General features: G+C 50.5%; 1 protein-coding gene across 4 annotated transcripts in view; it reads left to right on the top strand.

Annotated features, from left to right (window-relative positions):
- MAP3K4 (mitogen-activated protein kinase kinase kinase 4) overlaps window positions 1–20,644 on the top strand; it is a 79,243-nt gene that overhangs the window by 52,117 nt on the left and 6,482 nt on the right. The window contains exons 11-22 of one of the 4 annotated variants that reach the window (XM_080666601.1): window positions 1,026–1,175; window positions 3,037–3,198; window positions 4,088–4,221; window positions 4,710–4,788; window positions 5,506–5,572; window positions 9,181–9,277; window positions 10,021–10,119; window positions 13,090–13,190; window positions 14,331–14,411; window positions 17,871–18,062; window positions 18,910–18,980; window positions 19,832–19,948. In XM_080666601.1, coding sequence (XP_080522727.1) covers window positions 1,026–1,175; window positions 3,037–3,198; window positions 4,088–4,221; window positions 4,710–4,788; window positions 5,506–5,572; window positions 9,181–9,277; window positions 10,021–10,119; window positions 13,090–13,190; window positions 14,331–14,411; window positions 17,871–18,062; window positions 18,910–18,980; window positions 19,832–19,948 — 1,350 coding nt within the window. Of the gene's footprint in view, window positions 1–1,025; window positions 1,176–3,036; window positions 3,199–4,087; window positions 4,222–4,709; window positions 4,789–5,505; window positions 5,585–9,180; window positions 9,278–10,020; window positions 10,120–13,089; window positions 13,191–14,330; window positions 14,412–17,870; window positions 18,063–18,909; window positions 18,981–19,831; window positions 19,949–20,644 lie in introns of all 4 variants that reach the window. The other 3 variants (XM_080666600.1, XM_080666603.1, XM_080666602.1) reach the window with 3 other exon arrangements.

Here is a 20,644-nt window from a genome sequence, read left to right as displayed (position 1 = left end):
CTGTGTGGCCATGCTCTACAAGGAATTGCCTCACTCATTGAACTTGTAGCTCCAGCAATCCAAGTTCTCTGGGACCTCTGGTTTGCTGGCTGCTCGTTTTCACTTTTGAGGTGCAGGCTACCGCCTGCCTGCCAGCAGGGACCCCGTAGTCTATACAGCGTGCTCACTAAAACCATGGACGCTTCCTCGGTTCTCCGTATTCAGTGAGGGGCAGTGGTGGTGAGTGTCGTGTGCACCTGGAACCCAGCCCGAGCAGAGCTGAGTCCCGGCCTCCTGTCCCGTGACGCTGCAGATGGGTTCTTCCTCTGCGCTCCCTGTCTCAGGGAACGGTGCTCCATCCACTCCGTTGTTCGAACCCGCGTGGGACAGTGACCATAAGTCCAGCAGCCCTAGCGAGCCCAGAGCACTGCCCATCAGCGCCTTTCCTCCGCAGGCCGCCATTCCCATGGCAGGCCGCCGCCTCTTTCCTGGACCATGGCAGGACACCCACCCTTCCTTTAGCTTCTCCGCTTCAGCCTCTCCTCCTCTCCCTACACTGCTGCATTTGTTTGCTTTGGAACTTCCAGACTGATCATTCTAACACACACATCTGATCACATCACAGACCTACTTGAACTACTTAAACAATAAAGATAACAAAGTCTGGTTTTTCATTGCTTCGTACAAGGCCCCCAGCCAATCCCACTTTTATTCTTGTGTTTTCCACCTACCGTGCTGCTCCTACGCACACGCACACGCACGTGCACACGGCACCAAGGGAGTGGAGTTACCTGGAGTTCTAGGCTATTTCCGAGACATCGCGTGGACCATCCCCTGGGGCTCTTCGCACTGTGCTGCAGGTCCTAGCCGTCGGCGCCCACTGCGCCCTTGCTCTTGGGAGCAGCTTTGCTGGACAGCAGCTTCCTCAGCAGATGGCTGCTGGCCCGGTAACCCTGAGGCTGGCACTGATTCCCGACGGGGCTGAACCAGAATGGGAGGCAGGAGGTGGGCCTGTCTGTCAGCCCTGTGCTTGCTTTTCCTCGCAGGTGGATAATCTTCTACTGGTTGTCATGCAGTCTGCACACCTCCTCATCCAGAGGAAAGCTTTCCAGCAGTCCATCGAGGGGCTCCTGACGCTGCGCCAGGAGCAGACGTCCAGCCAGCCCATCATCGCCAAGGCCCTGCAGCAGCTCAAGGTATTCCCGTCAGCGCGGCCTTAGCTGGTTTACGCATGTTTGGATGTCACTCAGCGGCACAAGGGGTATAATGTAATATTGTCCAGTTGTCCTCCCATTCCCCCTCTGCCCAGTCCACACTTCCCCACGGCTAAGCCAAAAAGCTTCTGGATCTTTCATGGAACTGTAGAAGGGATGGGAATAGGAACAGTCACATGACTCATAATGGTCACGTGGTTGGTTAGTAGCAAAGGTGATACTGGAATTTAGGTCTCTTCATTCCTAGCCCAGCGTTTTGGTTCCTTAGAGCATTTACCGGAGGTACTCCAGGTCAGTAATGTATAGTCTAAAAGATTTGCTGACCTCATTTAACAGGTAGGTCAGCCAAGATGACCAGACAGAGCCAGTGTGGACGGGCACATGGGCCTCAGTTCACGGCCGGCCAGAGCCGAGCCTTCTCTTCTCGTACTTCCTGTGTTCACCATTTTCTCTGTCGTGCTCCGTCGTTCATCCTGCTCTTGTCCACACTTCTCGCCAGGCCACCAGCTGTGTCCTCTTCAGTGGGGTGAGGCGTGGCTTCTGCAGGAAGCGGCACTGAGATGACAGGGAGGTGGATAAGCAGCGTTTCTCTCCAGCCCGCCTGCCTCACCCTCTCGCTCCTCTGTGAGCACCCCTCACACTGTCACCCGCTCTAATGCCAGGGCAGGGTGGGGAAGCTCTTCTTGTCGTGTGAGTCAGGGCGAGTGTGAAACTGCACAGGACACCGATTATTCTAGAGCTGGAGGAATTCGTAGCCCAAGGACTGGCGCTGTCACACTGACCACAGAGGAGGGCGAGTCAGAGGCCCCTTGTAGTACCTGAGAAGAGCGGCTCGGAGGCCTTCCGGCCTGGGGGGTTTCAGAAACTGCGCAGTGAGAGGGCTCACAAGAGGAGCGTGCGGGCACTGGGGTCTGTGGGTCAGGCTGCGGGGTGCTCACGGGACGTCAGAGTTGGGTGTGGTCTGCTCGGCTGGCTCCTAGTGCGTGCAGCGGGAGGCAGTGGGAGGTGAGGCCGGGCAGGGCAGGCTGCGGAGAGAGCCGCAGTTTTGTTTCCTAACCTCAGGGAGTTGCTGAGGATTTAGGAGGAACGGTTTGGAACAGTGGGTAAGGGATGGTCTGGAGACCATGTGTACATAGGGGTGTGGTTTTAAAGATGAGTGGAAAGGGAGCTCAGTTTGGAGCACTATTGTCGTGTTGCTTAACGAGACGACAAGGCCTGAACTGTTGATGTCCTGGGTCTGTAATTTTTGTTTGGGGCGCTCTCCTGTGCTCTAAGTTTAGCAGTATCCCTGACCTCTACCCAATCGATGCCAGTAGATTTTACTCCCCGTCCAGCTGTGACAACCAAAAATACCTCTAGCCGTTGCCAGTGTCTCATGGGAGGTGGGGGTCAAATCTAGTTGAAAACCCTGAATTATAGTGGCAGGGGGATGAGAAGGATGGTATGACTTGGTAACATTGTGGAGGTCACTTAGAAATACACTGGGAGTTCACTCTGGAATTTAAGCAACCACCCAGGGGAAAACAACTGGGGGTTGATATGTAAAAATATTGATGCTATAAGCATCTATTCCAAGATCACATTGTCATTAGACGTTACCATTTTAAATGGATATGTTCCTCTTATATTTCATAAGATATTGAAGAACGCTTAATACAGATAAAAATGAAAATCATATAATTTCCTCTGTTTTTGGTCATTCCTTTTGACTAACCAAAAAAATGTGGCCGAGAAATATTGCACTGGTTTATGTCTGTGGTAATGAAAGAAATCTTCCACTAAAATACATAAATATTGTGTGATTTGCTTCTTTTTGGATTAATTATGGTTTGGGACTCTTTAGAATGATGCATTAGAGCTTTGCAACAGAATAAGTGATGCCATTGACCGAGTGGACCACATGTTCACTTCAGAATTTGATGCTGAAGTCGATGAATCGGAATCTGTCACGCTGCAGCAGTACCACCGAGAGGCCATGATTCAGGGCTACAATTTTGGGTTCGAGGTAGGTACAGAGTACGAGAAAAAACAGTGCAACTCAGCAATTGCTTTGTAACTTACTTATAAGAAGTGTCATGAGTCTTGTATGCAAATCTGATTATTGATTGTAATCACAACTTAATCAAGAATGTCTTCTTACGCCATTGCTAAATATTGGAAATGTTGGTTTACTTTTAAACTGTCAGATAGTTGCCCAGTTTTTACTAGTATTTTATGCGAACAGCTATCTATTACATTTAAAAACCTTCTTTTAAGAGTTGTTTAATATCATAAGAGCACATTTTTAATTTAAACTATGAGCAAACCATTTGTGAAACTGCATTAAGACATTATATTCTAACTCTTCAAGCTGTAAATTTTAATTGGATTTTTGTTTTTATTTATTTACTAGAGGCCCGATGCACGAAATTCGTGCAAGAGTAGGCCTTCCTTCCCCTGGCTGCCGCCACCAGCTTCCCTCTGACACCCGGGACCTGGGCTTCCCTCGCAGCCTCGGCTTCGTCTGGAAGGTCGTCCGGAAGGACGCCTGGTCTAATTAGCATATTATGCTTTTATTATTATATATTTTAAAAATATTTTTATTGATTTCAGAGAGGAAGGGAGAAGGAGAGAGAGAGAAAAAACGCATCCATGATAAGAGAGAATCATTGATCGGCTGCCTCCTGCATACTCCCTTCTGGGGATTGAGCCCGCAACACGGGTGTGTGCCTTTGCCTGGAATCGAACCCAAGACCCTTCAGTTGCAGGCCAACGCTCTATCCATTGAGCCAAACCAGCTAAGGCTGAATTTCTGTTTTTAGAAAAAAGTCATTTTAAACAGATATGGTATGACAGTGTTTAGGTATTTGTATAATCATTTTCTTCTTAACTTTGATGTAAATGAAATCTTACAGTATCATAAAGAAGTTGTTCGTCTGATGTCTGGAGAGTTTAGACAGAAGATTGGAGACAAATATATAAGCTTTGCCCGGAAATGGATGAATTACGTCCTGACTAAGTGTGAGAGTGGGAGAGGCACCAGACCCAGGTAAGGACCAGGTGGGGTGTGTCCTTCATGAGTCGTGTGGGGTTGGTGGTACTTCCTCCTGATCCTTACCATGGGACCTCTGAGCAGAGAACACAGGGAGCATTTTGCACTCTTCATGATGAGTTGTGTGTGTCTGTGTTTTTGTTTGTTTCTTATTGTTCCCAATGAGTTTTCGTTAAGGGAGCCCACATTCTCCCTGGACAGATCTTCCTGGTTGCTAATCTCTCCTCCCTCCTGAAAGTTAAGCCGGTTATTAGAAAAAATGGAAAACAAATTGGTAACCAGTTATTTTCCTAAGAAGCCAAATTGTCTTTCTTTCCCAAAACATGCCGTGAACATACTCAGTCCCTGGCATTTACATAGAGACAGAAAGCGTGTTTTGTCCTGGATAGTCGTTTTCCAGTTGCACCACTTTTCAGGGTTGTGTAGACTAAGCTGCTAGCGCATTTTCTTGGTGCTTTTGTGATTATTGATGCGTTTCATTGCAGGTGGGCAACGCAAGGTTTTGACTTTCTGCAAGCCATTGAACCTGCCTTCATTTCAGCTTTACCGGAAGATGACTTCTTGGTATGGACTATTCTAAAGTTTTTCCCTTAAAAAAACCCCAAGTTGATTACTGTCTGTTCTTGATTGTGTGTTTTTTTTATTCAACAGTGATTTTAAAATATGTTGAACATAATTGTAACAACAGTGCTGAGAACTGAGTCGTTAAAGCGCTGAGTCGTTAGTAGCTGCTCAGCAGTAGGACACCAGTGTGGCTCAGCAGCTACGCCAGCGGGTCGTGCAGCCTGGCGCTTCTAAATATTTGTCAGTTTCATATTTATTGACTGCTGACCTAGTTGCTGCTTTTCAGCAGTTTAATGAAGAACAAGGATTAGCTATTGCATTTCACTGTGTGTCATTTGAGAACATGATATTAAATGTTAATTATCATCACTTATTCCTATAAATTCCATCAGATTAAAAAGATGTTTCAAAATATAAATTTATTTAACTCCAAATAGTGGAGATGATTGCAGGCCCCCACTTGTGCACGTCATTGCATTCTGGACACGGAGGGCACATCCGCTTTTACTGACGAAAAGGGGGTTGTATGACATTTTAAATTAGGTACCGCGTGTTGTTAATTCTTGCTCATACCCATTTTATTTTAAACTAACCTTGAAAACATTTACTAAGGATAGCATGTTCTTTTAAATATACCTAAAGCTTAATGTGTGCTAATTGCCTAAGTGAGAGAGTTTTCATTCTTTCTTCTCCTTTCCCATTTCCTGTGGGTGCCAGAGCTTACAAGCCTTGATGAACGAATGCATTGGCCATGTGATCGGAAAGCCGCACAGTCCTGTTACAGGTTTGTACCTTGGTAAGACGGCAGCTGCAGCGTTTCTGCTCCACCCCACTGGCTGCGGCGAGCGCCTCCTTCCTCGTCGTCGCCCTCCTTTCCAGGGGGTAGAGGGTCTTTAAGAATATTGAGCAAAGGGGCAGCCAAAGTCAGAGGAGTGAGAGGAGTGAAGTGTGCACGTAGAGAACTCCCCAGTGACCGGCCAACATCCAGCAGGAAGATGAACATGCCAACACCGGCGTCAGGGCTTGCCCGCAGCACTGGTTTTGCTCACCATCACTCTCATCTGCTCTCCCCGGAAGTCTTCTCTCTGGGAGGAGAGGCTTGGAGAGAGTGTCTTTTGAGGGGCAAGAGCCTTTCCTGCGGCAGCTGGGCGATGTCAGGGTCCTGCCCGCCTTCATTTTTAAAGGTTTTCTTCACCACTTCCCTACGTGCCCTTTTCCTGCTAACGTAGTACGATCCTATTGGTTTTCCAAAAAAAAAAAAAAAATCAAGTTATGCTATAATACACTTTAATTACAGTTAACATACAGCTTTACAATGTATGCTGAAGTTTTAAAGTAAAATACATCTCAGGAAAGTTTGTGTCTGACCCCAGTCTTAAGATAGTGAATAAAAGCAAAACTGTATGTATATGTAATAAATACCCAATATGGAAACTTAGGAATTTTAAACCATTTGTTACACAGAATAAAGTAACTCATAAATGGTAAATTTATTGAGCAGCAGCTGTATCTCAAAGGGTATTTGCTAGCTACAGAAAGGTTAGTAGGCCCTACCCCCCTCAGTTTTAATGTTTGGTTTCTTTATCTTCAAAAATTTACTAAGTTTATTTATACCTCTCTTTCTCCCAAGGCTGCTATGAAATGATAGTTATCATTTGGTATTTGAATATTTTATGTAAAACATACTATATTCTTCTCAAACTTTGGTTAAGCATATTATCATAAATGATTTCATGATCTCCTAAATTATTTCTTTAAGAATACATGATCAATAATTCAGTAAAAATTACATCTCTAAAATATTATATAAGAAATCATTTTCATTGTAGAAAATTACAATGTAGAAAAAGTATGTAAGAAATGTAGAAAATGTACATGTAGGAAATATTTTTTTAAATATATTTTATTGATTTTTTACAGAGAAGAAGGGAGAGGGATAGCGAGAAACATCGATGAGAGAGAAACATTGATCAGCTGCCTCCTGCACACCCCCTAATGGGGATGTGCCCACAACCAAGGTACATGCCCTTGACCGGAATCAAACCTGGGACCCTTCAGTCCGCAGGCCGACGCTCTATCCACTGAGCCAAACCGGTTAGGGCCATGTAGGAAAATTTTTAATGTAGAAAAATATTACAAATCCTCAGGCAACCGCTGTGAACATGTGAGTCACTAATTGTTCACGCTGCCTCTCTCCAAACTGTTGGCGGGACGGTTGGCCCATCGCTCCTGTGGGTTCAAGGTGTCCTCGGTCCTCGCAGCCACTGTGGAATGGTGGGCGGCCCTGCCGGAGAGCCAGGTTCCTGCAGTCCAGTGCCCTGGGCGGTCATGCCCCCTGGGAGCCTCCCCTTCTAGTGCCTGAAACGGTGCTGGCGAGGACTCAGTCCGATGATGGCACTGTAAACGCGAGTGTTGAACCCAAGGCCGGAGCCCTTGGTTTTAGGTTCTCTTAGTCTTAGAAACGAATGAAGGTGAGAACACATCGGCTGTCATGTTCGTTGTTTCTTTCTCCACACCACCACCCCCCCGCCCCCCGGTCTACCCATGTAGCTTAATGGTAGCAACCTGGTATGTAACCTTCCTCATTTCTGTGCACTCACATGTTTAATTGCACAGCCATGTTCTACCACACCTTTCTGCTCATACCATCACACGGCATGTATAGGGGTGCTTGCTTGCCATTTACTGTATAAAAATTGGATCACATTGAGTGTTCTTCTCTTGCTTTTCTTACCTGACAGTTGTAGAAATTCCTGTGTCAACAGGTGTAGCTCCAATTCATTCTCTTCAGTGGCCGCATTGTGTCCATATGGACCAACTAGAGTCTTTCCACCATTTCCTAGTGGACACTGGCTTTGTTAGTTTTTCCATGACAAACATGTCAGTAGTTCACTGCTAGTGAAATGTGAGCATCTATTTTATGTTTATTGGTCATTAGGGCTTTCTTTTCTTTTTTTTAAAAAAAAAATATTTTATTGATATTTTACAGAGAGGAAGGGAGAGGGATAGAGAGCTAGAAACATCGATGAGAGAGAAACATCGATCAGCTGCCTCCTGCACACCTCCCACTGGGGATGTGCCCGCAACCAAGGTATATGCCCTTGACCGGAATTGAACCTGGGACCCTCAGTCCGCCGACACTCTATCCACTGAGCCAAACTGGTCTCGGCTGTAGGGCTTTCTTTTCAACGAAGTATCACACGGTTGCATCAGTTCGGTATACAGTCTTAAATGTTTTGCTTCATCTGTGGAGCATGTTAAACTTGTTAGTAGACCTCCAGTGTGTTTCAACAGAAGTCCTTTTACCTTCAGAGGAAAATTTTTAGTAATTTTTGACTCGGTAGTTACCAGTATGTTTGCAAATTAAAGATATCACCAGTCGCACCAAATCACATTTGTTCCTTTTTTCTTTTCACCTTTGCTACTGGTGATTATTCCTTTTATTGTTGTGGTGGTTGAGATGATGAACCAGGGGTGCAGATTGCCTCAGTTTTTTCTTAACAATTGCTTCATTCTTGTTTTGCAAGTTTTCCCTTCAGATGGCTCCATTTGGGTACTTCAGTCTTCCTGTGTGACGCTTTAAAAGCACACAGACCGAACCCGCGAAGGGTAGTATTTTCATTTCGGACGAAACATTTAGAATGAAACATGTAGACTGAAATTGTTAACACATGAAGAGGAAATAGGACATTTAAAAAAAAACTAGGGAGGGTTACAACCAAGTTAAAAGGAAGGGGAGACCAGGTTAGGGAGAAACAGACGAAGCATAACACGTCCATTTCTAGTTACATTCGTTACCTGGAAAGTACAGTTGTCAGCATTTTCATAATCACTGGGGAAGGTCAGTTCTTAAAGTTTTTAGTTACTAAATTTTGTGTAAAGTTTTATCCATCTTTACCTTCTACCAGACTGTTTAAAAGAGGAGAAAAAGAAAACATTTTCTGAAAAAAAAAAAAAAATGACCTCTTGGTTTGGTTTAAAAGAACGAGACAAAAGTCCTCGCACTCAGGAAGATGGCAGTGACCTCCCCGCTCGGGAGCTGTTGGGGTGTCGCCACTGGCCAGAACCCTCCGCGTGCAGGTGGCTTACAGAGCCCTCCATTCGGAGACACACACGTCCCCCTCTGTCTGAAAAGGGCTACGTCGCTGGTTTTGGTGTGTTCTGTGCATTTCATCCCGGGATTTAAAAAGTGTTTGATGGAGGAAAGTTCGAACGTGTCATCTAAGAGTGCCGTTTTCCACAGTATTTGTGTATAATACGATTTTCTTGTAAAAAGCGTTTATTTTGGTCACCAGCAAATTAAGTCCCATCCTGGTTCACTGAGTCGCCTGGCTTGGCAGTTTTCTGCTGACCCCTTTAACATGTTGCATTTGTCGCCATTTCCACTGGCAGCCATTCATCGGAACAGCCCCCGTCCTGTGAAGGTGCCGCGATGCCACAGCGACCCTCCTAACCCCCACCTAATTATCCCAACTCCAGAGGGATTCAGGTATGGGTGCCTTCTGGCCACGTGCTTGGGGGGCCTCTTCTGGCGTGCATGCTAACGCCCGGGAGCGCGGGGCTGGCTCTGGTGGCTGCGTCTCTGTGCGCTGGCGCTCCCGTTCCTCAGCGCTCCTGCTGCGCTGTCTTGAAGACAATCACAGCCCTCAGCTGCAAGAGAGAGAGACTGCGTTCCAAACAGACGGGCCTTTCGGGTAACTTCGTTCCTGAGCTTATTCACAGCCTCAAGCTGCTAACCGCCCTCCAGCTTTGGGAGAATTGTTTCCTCTCTCTCTGAAAAATGACCTTAGGGAGGCGCACTTGGGTGTTCGTAACATAAAAAACATGTGAAAAACAGCACTTAGTGTCAATTTAAAAGTGGAAACAAGTGGATGATCTTTCCGGTCTTGACCTTTACGTGTGTATAACTCCAAGTGGACCTACTGTGTGAGTTCAGAATCTTCAGTACTAACTGAATGTGGTGGCATTTCTGCATCTTCTCGCCCTGGATGGCCACTTTTTAAAAGTTAATTTCATTTGTCAGTGTTTTCTAGGAAAGAACACATCTATGTTTTAAATACTGAGTTTGAAATTAGGTGTTTTTTTTCCCAAACCTAAACCTGAATCTCAACGAGTGAATTCCATTTTGTGTTGAAAGGTGCTTTCACTTGCCCTGTTGTGTTTTTAACTGATAACCCTGTGCGCGCCCGCCCCCTCTGCCCCGTGTTCCTGAAGCTCTTCTTCTTGTCTTAGCACTCGGAGCGTGCCTTCGGACGCGCGGAGCCACGGCCCCGCCGGTGCAGGCGGCGACTCCGTGCCACCCAGACCCACCAGCAGTGCCCATGACGCCAGGTAGTCTCCCTCGCCAGTGCCCTGTCCCTTGCCCCTCCTGTGCCATCCCGCAGTGGCCTTGGCCCTGGGTGTCCCAGGACACGGACTCGGGGTCCCTCCCCGTGGTGTGTGTGGTGCTCCGGCCCCGGGGCTCCAGGACCCACCAGCACCAGTAGATAACCTGCCTGATTTTAATATTTCTTCGGAGCTGACATTAACCAGAAAGACCAGAGCTGCTGCCAGGAGTAACTCCGGGGAGAGTATCGGAGGCAAGAGCCCGTCCCCGCCAGGAGGGGCGGGAGGAGTTTGGGAGCCGGGCCTTGATGCAAGGATGGCTTCTGTTAGTCCCTTCAGGGGGTGACCGTTTTTAAGAGGGTCACTTTTCCAATCAAGTTACTTAATTTCTGTGATGCTTGGTGAGAAGTAGTTGGCAAAGTAGAAAGTGAGTTCGTGGGGTGTGTACCTCCTGGAGAATAGGTCTTTACCAGGGAGAGCCCTCAGAGGCTAGGCAAGCTCCAGAAAGTAAAACCAACTCGTTCTGCCCGGAGTCTGGGAGAAGGGTCACTGTTCTCCTCTTCCGGTCGGGACGGGGAGAGAGTCAGACCAGGCTGTCTGCTGGGCGGTCTGATGAGCAGACCTCAGGGCCGCTGCACTGGCAGGAAGGTGACAGCCTAACGTGTGTTTAGCCTTTGTGCCAGTCTAAGATCTCTGTAAACATGTCCGTTTTTCTCAGTAAGATCATTAATATTCCTAATTTTTAGTGATAAATGTCTGTAACCTAAACGTCAATATGTTTTACAGCTTAAGCAGTTAACTAAAAAAGTTAAGTTGACTTTGAACAAATGCCCATTTCCCCTCTTTATTTTTACGTTTAGAGCATTTCCCGGCCAGTGTTTCCTTGTGCTTCCATGTCCCTGGGGTGCGAGACGGTCTCGTCTCTAAGTGACGGGGGTGACGTGCCCTAGAACGCAGTCACAGACGCGGAGGACACGCCACCGGGACTGTGGAGCTGCCCCCACTGCTGCTCCGAGTCCACACGATTTCTCCAGGCCGGGGCGGGGGGGATGGGGTAAAGACCCCCTTTTCAGAGGCTCATGAGCTGTGGCTTGAGGCATTTATAAAGGTGGTAATGTGTACATTAAATGTATTTTACTTGCAAAGCTAAATGCCTTTTTATGCCTTTAGTGTTAGGCCTTGACTAGTAGATTTTTAGCATCTTACGAGTAGCGTTTTGTAATTATGTGCACCCTTAGAATGATTCCCGATAGTTAGAAATTTGTATGCCACCTTGCAGGCCATTTTCCGCAGAGGAGTGACACTTCCTGTTCACAGTCGTGGATACGGGACAGTAGATAGAACAGCAAAGCCAGACGGAGCCGTGTCGCCCGGGGTTGTGTTCACTCTGCATCCCAGCCTCGCACGTGCTCAGTCTAACGTGGGCCTCGGCCCCTCTGCCTGCAACCTGTGGGGTGGCCTTGGCAGACCGACGCACATGCCCGCGAGCCGGGGTCTCCGTGCAGCCCTGGTTGGTGACTGCGCTGTGAGGCGGCAGGACGATGCCCACGCCTCCCCGTTGGCAGGGGTGCCAGCCACACCCGCCTGAGAGGTGCAGCCACAGTGCAGTTGTACTTTGCCCCACAGTATCCATAAATGTTTCCATTCGGTTTGGTTTTACTTAGGAAATAGTCATCTTGCTTATAAAGTATTTTTACAGAGTTCTGCTTACTGAAACTGGCTCTTACCAGTTTGCAAAAGCTGAATTGTTAATTTTTTAGGAATTTTGCAAGCCAGTTGTTACACCACGGAAATTGTCAAACTCTACAGCCCTCCAGCCATCCCCTAAGCTAGTTATTAAAAAGTCCCCGGCATACCACTTCACTTAAGTCTGTTTCCGTGCCTTTTGTCCTGGCAAAACTCTCGGAGGACGTGGAATTGGCTCATTTTGTCTCGGGGAAATCAGGAGCGTCGAGGTGCTGAGTGACTTCCCACGGGTGCCCGTCATGAGCGGGCCCAGGAGCACCCTTGATTTTCCACGAAGCGGTGCCACGACTCGGATAGGCCGTGTGGCAGGAGGGGCGTCCTTTCTTCGGGCTCAGAGTGCTGCCCTGGGTCGCAGAGTTCAGGGGCGTCAGAAGCACCGAGCCCAGAGCTCGTCTGTTCCGTAGACCACGTGGCTGAAGCCGGGTCAGCGTCTGTGAGAAAGAGCATAAATGCTACCACACTTCATGAGGGCTCCCACTGAATACACACGACACTTGTTCCTACACTGAGGCCGTTTCCATTTTGGGTGATTTGTATTAGAATCTTAACACCTCCCTTCCTTAATTTCGGGTCTTACTCTTGATGGATTCGTTCTGGATTGCTAGACAATTAACTTCTAACTTTCTTCTGGAAAAGCAGCAACCTCACTCCGTTCTCTGTTGTTAAGCTTCCTGCTCTTCTGCGCTTTTGCTTGGCTCCTGCTTGAGAACCCGCGGGTTCCACGCTGCTCCCGTAGTCAGCGACTGGAAAGCTTCCCAGCCATGCAGTGACCTTAGCGCTTCAAGGGTTCAGTGCACAGATCTAATTCGGTGATAATTGTACATGTTAGCCAGACTTGGCTCATGGTTTTTATCACCCTGGGCTTAAGTTATGGAGCTTTCCATACATGTCAGCACTTGAGTAAAGACTGTTTTGTTTTTATTTTTGTTGTTTTTACCGTAAATAAAAGTCTTACGCAGTCAGGTTGTGAGGTTGTGCTGGCTGTGGAGGGAGGGACGTGCAGCTCCCTCCTGCACTCCAGGGGAGGGTCCCCAGGGCAACGCCGCCCATTTGGGGCCGCCAGGTCTCTGTCTGGGGCATCCTCTGTGCTGTCCTCTCCCCACTGGCGGCTGGATGTCCCCAGGGACCCAGGTCACCCTCCGCTGAGAACCACTTGCTCTGAAGAGTCGCAGATCTGTCACTTTGAGTTCCGTTGAGGTGATGGCTCCATTTTTAAAACGACTACAACAGGGGTTCCAGTGTCCCTGAGAACGACCGGCTGGCTTCCGTCGCGGCTGAGCTGCAGTTCAGGTCCCTGAGTCGCCACTCCAGCCCCACCGAGGAGCGAGACGGTGAGTGTGGAGGTGCCTCCTGCGTTCGCGGAGCCTCGTCCTTGGTCTGCGTCCCCCGTTTCTGTGTCCGTGGCTTTTCCGAGGAGGGAGGGAGGAGCCAGGCTTCATGGGAGCACTTGGGCCCAGCACTCAGTTGTTTTTTTCTTAATGTTTTTATTGATTTCAGAGAGGAAGGGAGAGGGAGAGAGAGAGACATCAGTGATGAGCGAGAACCATGGATTGGCGGCTGCCTCCTGCCACCCCCTTCTGGGGATCAAGCCCGCAACCCGGGCATGTGCCCTGACTGGGAATCGAACTATGACCTCCTGGTTCATAGGTTGACGCTCAACCACTGAGCCAGGCCGGCCGGGCTCCAGCACTCAGCTTTTTAATTTAGGTGCCTTTTCAGCTGTGTTTGCATTTTCTTTTTTTTTTTCTTTTTTTTTTTTAATATATTTTATTGATTTTTTACAGAGAGGAAGGGAGAAGGATAGAGAATTAGAAACATCGATGAGAAAGAAACATCGATCAGCTGCCTCCTGCACACTCCCCACTGGGGATGTGCCCGCAACCAAGGTACATGCCCTTGACCGGAATCGAACCCGGGACACTTGAGTCCGCAGGCCGACGCTCTATCCACTGAGCCAAACCGGTTTGGGCTGTGTTTGCATTTTCTAGGTCTCTCTTTGTTGCTTTTTAAAAAATCACCATCCCTCATACTTGACTTGCTCAGCGTTCTTATTCTCTTTACAAGTGCAGAGGTGACACTGTGTTTGTTGGGGACGTGCTGGAGTTTTGTTACAGCGCAGACCGAGGCGGCGGCCCAGGACCCGTGGTGGCTCACGCGGGCCGCTGCTGGGCTCCTAAGCGGGACCGCTCCAGTGCAGTGCTAGGTCACCCAGTCCTGCTCAGTGTTATGCTGCTTGTGACTTGTGGAGGGTCATGGAGCTGAAGTTGAAACCCCATTAACAACTTCTTAGTTTGGTGCGATTTTCTAGAACTGATTGTAGAGACAGCTTCTCACACTCACACCAAGCTAGTTAATCAGCAGAGAGGACAGGCTGGTGGTGACTCTCATCACACTCACCGCTCAGCCTGGCTCTCAGTTAAGTAAGCGGATTTGCTCTGAGTCTTCATTTGTATGAAAAATACTTTCCGCAGAACCAGCATATCCAAAAGGTGATTCGAGTGGGTCGACCCGAAGAAGTTGGGAACTTCGGACGCTGATCAGCCAGACTAAAGGTAAAGGAAGAATGTCGAACTTACCACGTTTCTGTGCAGGGAGCGGTTTCAGAGACGGCGCTTTAGCTTCCGGTCATTCGGCCTGCGTGTTGGTATTTGGGATCTCTGTCTGCAGCTGACTCACCTTCTGCCTGTGCTTTTGCACCCATTTCCTGTTTCTTCTTTTTTTTTTAATCCTATCTAATAAAACGCTAATATGCAAATTGACCGAACGGCAGAAAGACTGGTCGCTATGATGCGCACTGACCAGCAGGAGGCAGACACTAAACGCAGGAGGTGCCCCCTGGTGGTCAGTGTGCTCCCACAGGGGAGCGCCGCTCAGCCAGAAGCCGGGCTCATGGCTGGCAAGAGCAGCAGCCGTGGCGGGAGCCTCTCCTGCCTCCGCAGCAGCGCTAAGGACCCCTCAGGGGATGTCCACCTGCCGGCTTAGGCCCGCTCCCTGCAGGCCAGCAGGCAGACATCCCCCGAGGGGTCCCGGACTGCGAGAGGTTGCAGGCCAGGCTGAGGGACACCCCCCACACACACACTCCGCCCCCCAGGGCACAAATGTCGTGCACCGGGCCTCTAGTATACTACTATATATACACATATATATTGATTGATTGATTTCAGAGAGGAAGGGAGAGGAGAGAGAGCGAAATATCACGATGAGAAGTATCATCGACTAGCTGCTTCCCGAATGCCCCTTACTAGGGATCGAGCCTGCAGCCCGGGCATGTGCCCTTGACTGGAATAGAACCCAGGACCCTTCAGTCCTCAGGCTGATACTCTCCCCACTGAGCCAAACCTGCTAGGGCCATTTTCTGTTTATTACACTAACTTATCAGCTCCTTTGGATAGGAACACGTTTTATCATTTTGTGTTCTGTAAGCACTGGGCCTGTTAATTTTATCTGTCCTTGGGTGGGCCCTTAGCATAATTCTCCGTACATCGTGAGAATATAATAAGTGTTTATAAAATGAATAACTGTTCACTTTTTAGGCTAAGAAGTTGAGAGAAAACTTTGACCTTACAAAGTGGTAATCAGTCCGTATTCACCAAAAGAATAAGTAGCAGAAACATCACTGCTCTGTCACTTGATGGCCCACAGAGTGCTTTCACGTAGTCGTTGTCATGCTGTGAGCAGCAGGCAGAGTGGACCTGCTCGCTTTCCATAAGTGATCAGAGCTTTCGAGAGGCCAAGGTGGTAAGTGGCAGGGACCAGAACACACTGCTCGGAGTCCCTGCCAGTCCTCTTCCCACACAGCACCCCTTTGAAATTGGGTGACTGGCCCTGACCGGTTTGGCTCGGTGGATAGAGCGTCGGCCTGCAGACTGAAGGGTCCCAGGTTCGATTCCGGTCAAGGGCATGTACCTTGGTTGCGGGCACATCCCCAGTGGGGGGCGTGCAGGAGGCAGCTGATCAATGTTTCTCTCTCACCGATGTTTCTAACTCTCTCTCCCTCTCCCTTCCTCTCTGTAAAAAATCAATAAAATATATTTTTTTAAAAAAGAAATTGGGTGACTGGTCAGAGAATAGTTGTCCACCACCCATGGCCAGAGCAGCCAGGAGGGTTCCTGGAGGCTCGAGCTGCCCTTGGAGGCAAGGCCGGTCTGCACCAAGCCGGCGGAGAAGGACAAAAGGAGAGACGCACCGGGAGGCCCACGGAGTGGCTGGGGACGTAGATGTCAGTGGAGGTGAAATTGAAGGGGCGAGGCGAGGTCAGGTCGTGTGGGCTCGGCCTGACCCAGCGGTGGTGGCCGCCCCTGAAGCTTCTGGAACCGCTTGTGTGAAGGGGGAGTGGGAAGGTGGGAGAAGGAAGACGCGGAGGGAGGGTCACCTGAACTGGGGAGGAGAGGGAGATTGGTGAGAATAATCTCAGTGATGCAGTGTATTATAAGGACTAAGGTGGGATTTAGAAAAGGAATGGAAACAAGAAGCAACTGTGGTGCAACATCGACAGGCCTGGGCAGGTTGGGTGCGTGTAGAGGGCGTGGCGGGAGACGTGGCGGGAGACGTGGCGGGAGCGGGCGGCAGGGCAGAGGTCTGTGCAGTGGCTCCCCTACAGGGGCTGCAGTAGGTCCCAGTTCCCAGGTCTTTGTGAGGATTTTCAAAACAAATACTTGGCCGTCAAGTGAACTTGGAAAGTCTTGGGAGAGTTTCTGTTCACGCTGACATATTCAAGACTGAGAAATACTGAGAAATGTTTTACTGTAAAAAAAAAAAAAGGCCTTTCTCAGCACTGTCTGACAGCGGAGCCCCTGCCGCAGCTGGGAGAGCCCGTTCAGTGCCTGGAGATCAAGGGCCTGGGCCCGGGATTTTAAGAAATGACGGTGTTGGGCACTGTAATTGAAGACTGTAAATACTTGGGGATTTCTCACCTCAGATGAACCCTCGTCACCCCAGTCCTCAGGGCCCTCTCTTTCTGCCACAGCCCAGCCTCCTAGCGAGTGAGCAGCGGCATGGGAGATGCTGCCAGGAGATGAGCAGAGAGCAGTGCTTTCCGGGTTGTGGGTGCCGCCCGCTGGTGGGAAGTAAAGTCAGTGAAAAAACAGCCGGGGGTAAAAGTGCCGATGCTTAGGGAGCTGCTGTTTTAGATGCCACGTGTGCGAAAGCGACGTCTCGCTGTAAGCTGTGATAAATACATTGCAGAAACAGAGGTGTGGGGCCTGATGGGAAAAGAGAGAGTCACAGGAGCCAGAGCTTAACACGTTTTCCTGAATTCCAGGCAGGGGGCCTAGTGCTTTCCACACGTGATTTCATTAGGATCGTTCCCTGCAGTTCACGGGTCGGGAATTTGACGTGTAGAGGAGCCCAGTGGGTTGCCCTCTGTGAGACCCCAAGCACGTGGAGGCGGGCCCTACCCTATTCCTGGCCTCTGGTCGCAGAGCTCTCCCTCTGCCTCTCCCAAAGGAGGGAGGGACCCCCTCCTCATCCGAGAGGGCTCCCAGGCCCTGGGGTGGAGGACAGACAGGAAAGCGTGAGCAGGGGCCTGGGGAGAAGCAGCTGGTGCTCCCTGGGGGTCTGTAGTGTGGCTCAGGCTGTGGCCGGACAGTGAGCTGGGGAAGAGGCCCGGGTCCGCATTGTGCAGGACTGGAGGCTGTCAGAGGTCTTTGCAAATATTTGTGGTGACCCGGGAAGTAAGTCCACGTGGGAAGGTCCCATGATCGGATTTTATTTTTTAGTAAGATAGTTGCGGCCAACAAGCGTGGATTAGAGAAGAGAGACGGAGGCAGGAGATGGTCACGGCAGTAGTCTAACCACCAGCTTCGGGCGGTGGCTTGTCTTGACAGGCTGTATCTCGTGTGCGTGGGTGTAGTGGGTGTGTGCTCGGGGCTGTCAGACCAAGATGGGCCGTGCGTGACCTGCGGAGCCGTGTGTGAGGAGTGCCAGTGCACATCGCTCTGATTTTCTGATGATTTGCTGGAGATTGACTTGGGGATCGTGACTTTGACTCTGAGTGGGCGTTTCTCCCGCAGACACCGCTTCTAAACACGGGCCCATGGAAGCCATCCAGAAGTCAGTGCGGCTGTTTGAGGAAAAGAGGTACCGAGAGATGAGGAGGAAGAGCATCATCGGTCAAGTGTGTGACACCCCCAAATCGTATGATAACGTCATGCATGTTGGCCTGAGGAAGGTGACCTTCAAGTGGCAAAGAGGAAACAAAATTGGTAAGGGAACTAAAGACATGACACGCTCGCTCCATTAGCAATAGCAGGGGCCGCACTTCTTCAGGGTAAGACGCGTGTCGCGGCCCTTTGTCACACATGCTGCGGGTGCGCGGCCTGTCTTTGGCAGAGGGCTCGGGGTTTCACTCCCTTCGTGTGTAAAGTGTGTCCTGAGAGCAGTACACAGTGAGCTTTAGAGAGACGGTAAGTGCCTCATTAAGTGGCTGGTTTGCTGGTACTCCAGAAGTTGCCAGTGGGGAATGGCATACCTGTGCCCATTTGTTGTAGTCTGTGTGCTCTCTCTTACCCCACACGCACAAGATTGAAGAGAAGCTGGGTACGAGTAGAGACAGGACCGCCTTTTCTGAAACACGGCCCGATTCGTTTCTTGGGGAAGAAGTGGGGGGAGAGGGTGGGAGAGAAGGAGCCTGCCTGGTCCTCAGGTCCTCCCCCGCTTACGTGCATTTACCTGCCGAGCATCTGGGTGTGAAGAGGCAGGCGCAGCTGTGGTCTAGGACTCAGCCTCAGGAAGCCTGACCCCCACCCTCGCGGCCAGGCCTCCTGCAGGGCCGTGCACCAGGACGCGTGGCGCTCACCTTCAGGCCTCTGCGGGATTTGCCAAAGTCAGTTCCAGGCTGTCTACAGATACCTACAGGGAAGACGTGAAGAGCTGGCCAGGACCTCACCTATTAGGGACGGTCACAGCTCTCGGGGGCTTTGCAGTCGTCGCGTCAGTGGCTCAATTCGGGGCTGTAAATACAGCTCCCATTTGGGAAGGGGGAGTCCCCGTGGGCATGCGTGAACACGGCCTGGCGTGGTGACCGAGAGCTGCCCTTGTGTTCCTTCACAGGAGAAGGGCAGTACGGGAAGGTCTACACCTGCATCAGCGTCGACACGGGCGAGCTGATGGCCATGAAGGAGGTGAGTGTCTGCCCTCGGCCTGCTGTGCGACGCCTCTGGGTGGAGATGTGGTGCAGAAGCGTGTGTGGCTGAGGTTCGTGTGCAGCGCTGGCTTCACAGGGCGCTGAGTCTGCAGCTGCCTTTAGCGTTTGCACTATGGGGCCGCGGGGCAGAGCACGGAGGCGGCGACGTGAGAGCGAAGGAGGTCGGGGCCCAGGGAGGGAGCAGGAGCACAGCGGGTCTCCCCCTACGGCTGGGCCGTGCCCGCAGGGACGGGGGCGTGTGGTGAAAGCTCGGAGGAGGGGATACCGCATCTCACAGGGTCTTCGGGGAGAAGATAACATTTGTGATCAACTTCAGAAATGACAGCATTTTCTCAGCTGGGGGTCAGGGGGACGAACGGGAAACCTGAGGATGGGCCGTCAGGGAAACCAAGGCTGTTGTCACCGAGGAGGAGGCGCCTCCTCGCTCCGAAGTGGGGGCAGTGGCAGGAGAGGCTGGGCGTCCTGCCTGCTGCACCTCCCACTGTGCTTACGGCCTCCTTCCAGCCTCCCGGTGCCAGCCTCGAAGGGCCGAATCTACCTTAGCTTTGCATCTCGCCCGGAACCTGACTCCGGGGATTGCTCACTGACTCGTCAGGGTTTTGTGAGTGCAGTTTGCCATTGTGAAATGGTCCCATTAGCCGTCACCTCCCCAGATGTTCTGAAATGGGCGCGCTTAATTCACTGGGGACACAACCTCGGAAAGAAAGCGAAGGCACAGACACCGCCTGGTCCCGGGGTCTGGACAGAGCGTGTCTGCAGCCCCGTGCTTAAAGTTACCTGTGCTCCTTTGCGACCGCACCCCGGTAATCGGCAGCTTGCCTCTCCCAGATCCGGTTTCAGCCTAACGACCATAAGACGATCAAGGAAACGGCCGACGAGTTGAAGATATTCGAGGGCATCAAGCACCCCAACCTGGTGCGCTACTTTGGAGTGGAGCTGCACAGGGTAGGCGGCTTCAGTCTCGGCGTGCAAGCGGGGGGCTGGGGGCCTGGCCACATCACAGGCCTCCTCATTGCAGTCGCTTTCCTAGTTACCAGGAAGTCTCAGGCGTTACCGGCCTGCCTTCTCTCGGACACGAGAGCAGTTCTTCCTCCAGTGTAAGTTGTAGCTGTAGTCCACCCGGCAGTAGCAACCGCTGAGCGCCGTCCCACCAGTGCAGGTTCTCCTGAAAGGCCTCCCGCTCCTTCCTCTCCTCCCGGCTGCGGCACCGGGGACACCGTTAGGCGGTGCGCTTTGTCTTGTGTGTGTGTTCAGGAGCCGTGTGAAATGAGAGGAGGTAAAGCCTCGGTGTGGTTTTCCTGTTTGGAAACAACACTGAGGGAGAGGAATGGAGCATGTTGGTGGACTAGGAGTTTCCAGGGAAGTTGGATGTCGGTGATTTTTAATGTTTCACACTTAGATTCCTATCTGAAGAGGATCCGTTTCAGTACTTACTAATGTAGGATCGGGCAGCCCTGCTGGCCCCTGTCTGAGATTACATGGCGGCTTCGTTTTGAGGACATGGACATGCATCCCCTGTGACTTGGAGGTGCGCTTCTCCCAAAGGGCTGTGCGATTCCAGACAGGCGGCAGGCACTGCTGTCGGGGACGAGGTCAGGGCCAGGACGACAAGTGGACAATCCGTTAGAGATGCCTGTGGCG

The sequence above is a fragment of the Plecotus auritus genome (genome assembly GCF_963455305.1).
Source record: "Plecotus auritus genome assembly, chromosome: 4".
In the NCBI taxonomy this organism is placed as follows: domain Eukaryota; kingdom Metazoa; phylum Chordata; class Mammalia; order Chiroptera; family Vespertilionidae; genus Plecotus; species Plecotus auritus.
Note: the sequence above shows the minus strand (reverse complement) of the source record. Positions and strands in the feature narration are given on the sequence as shown.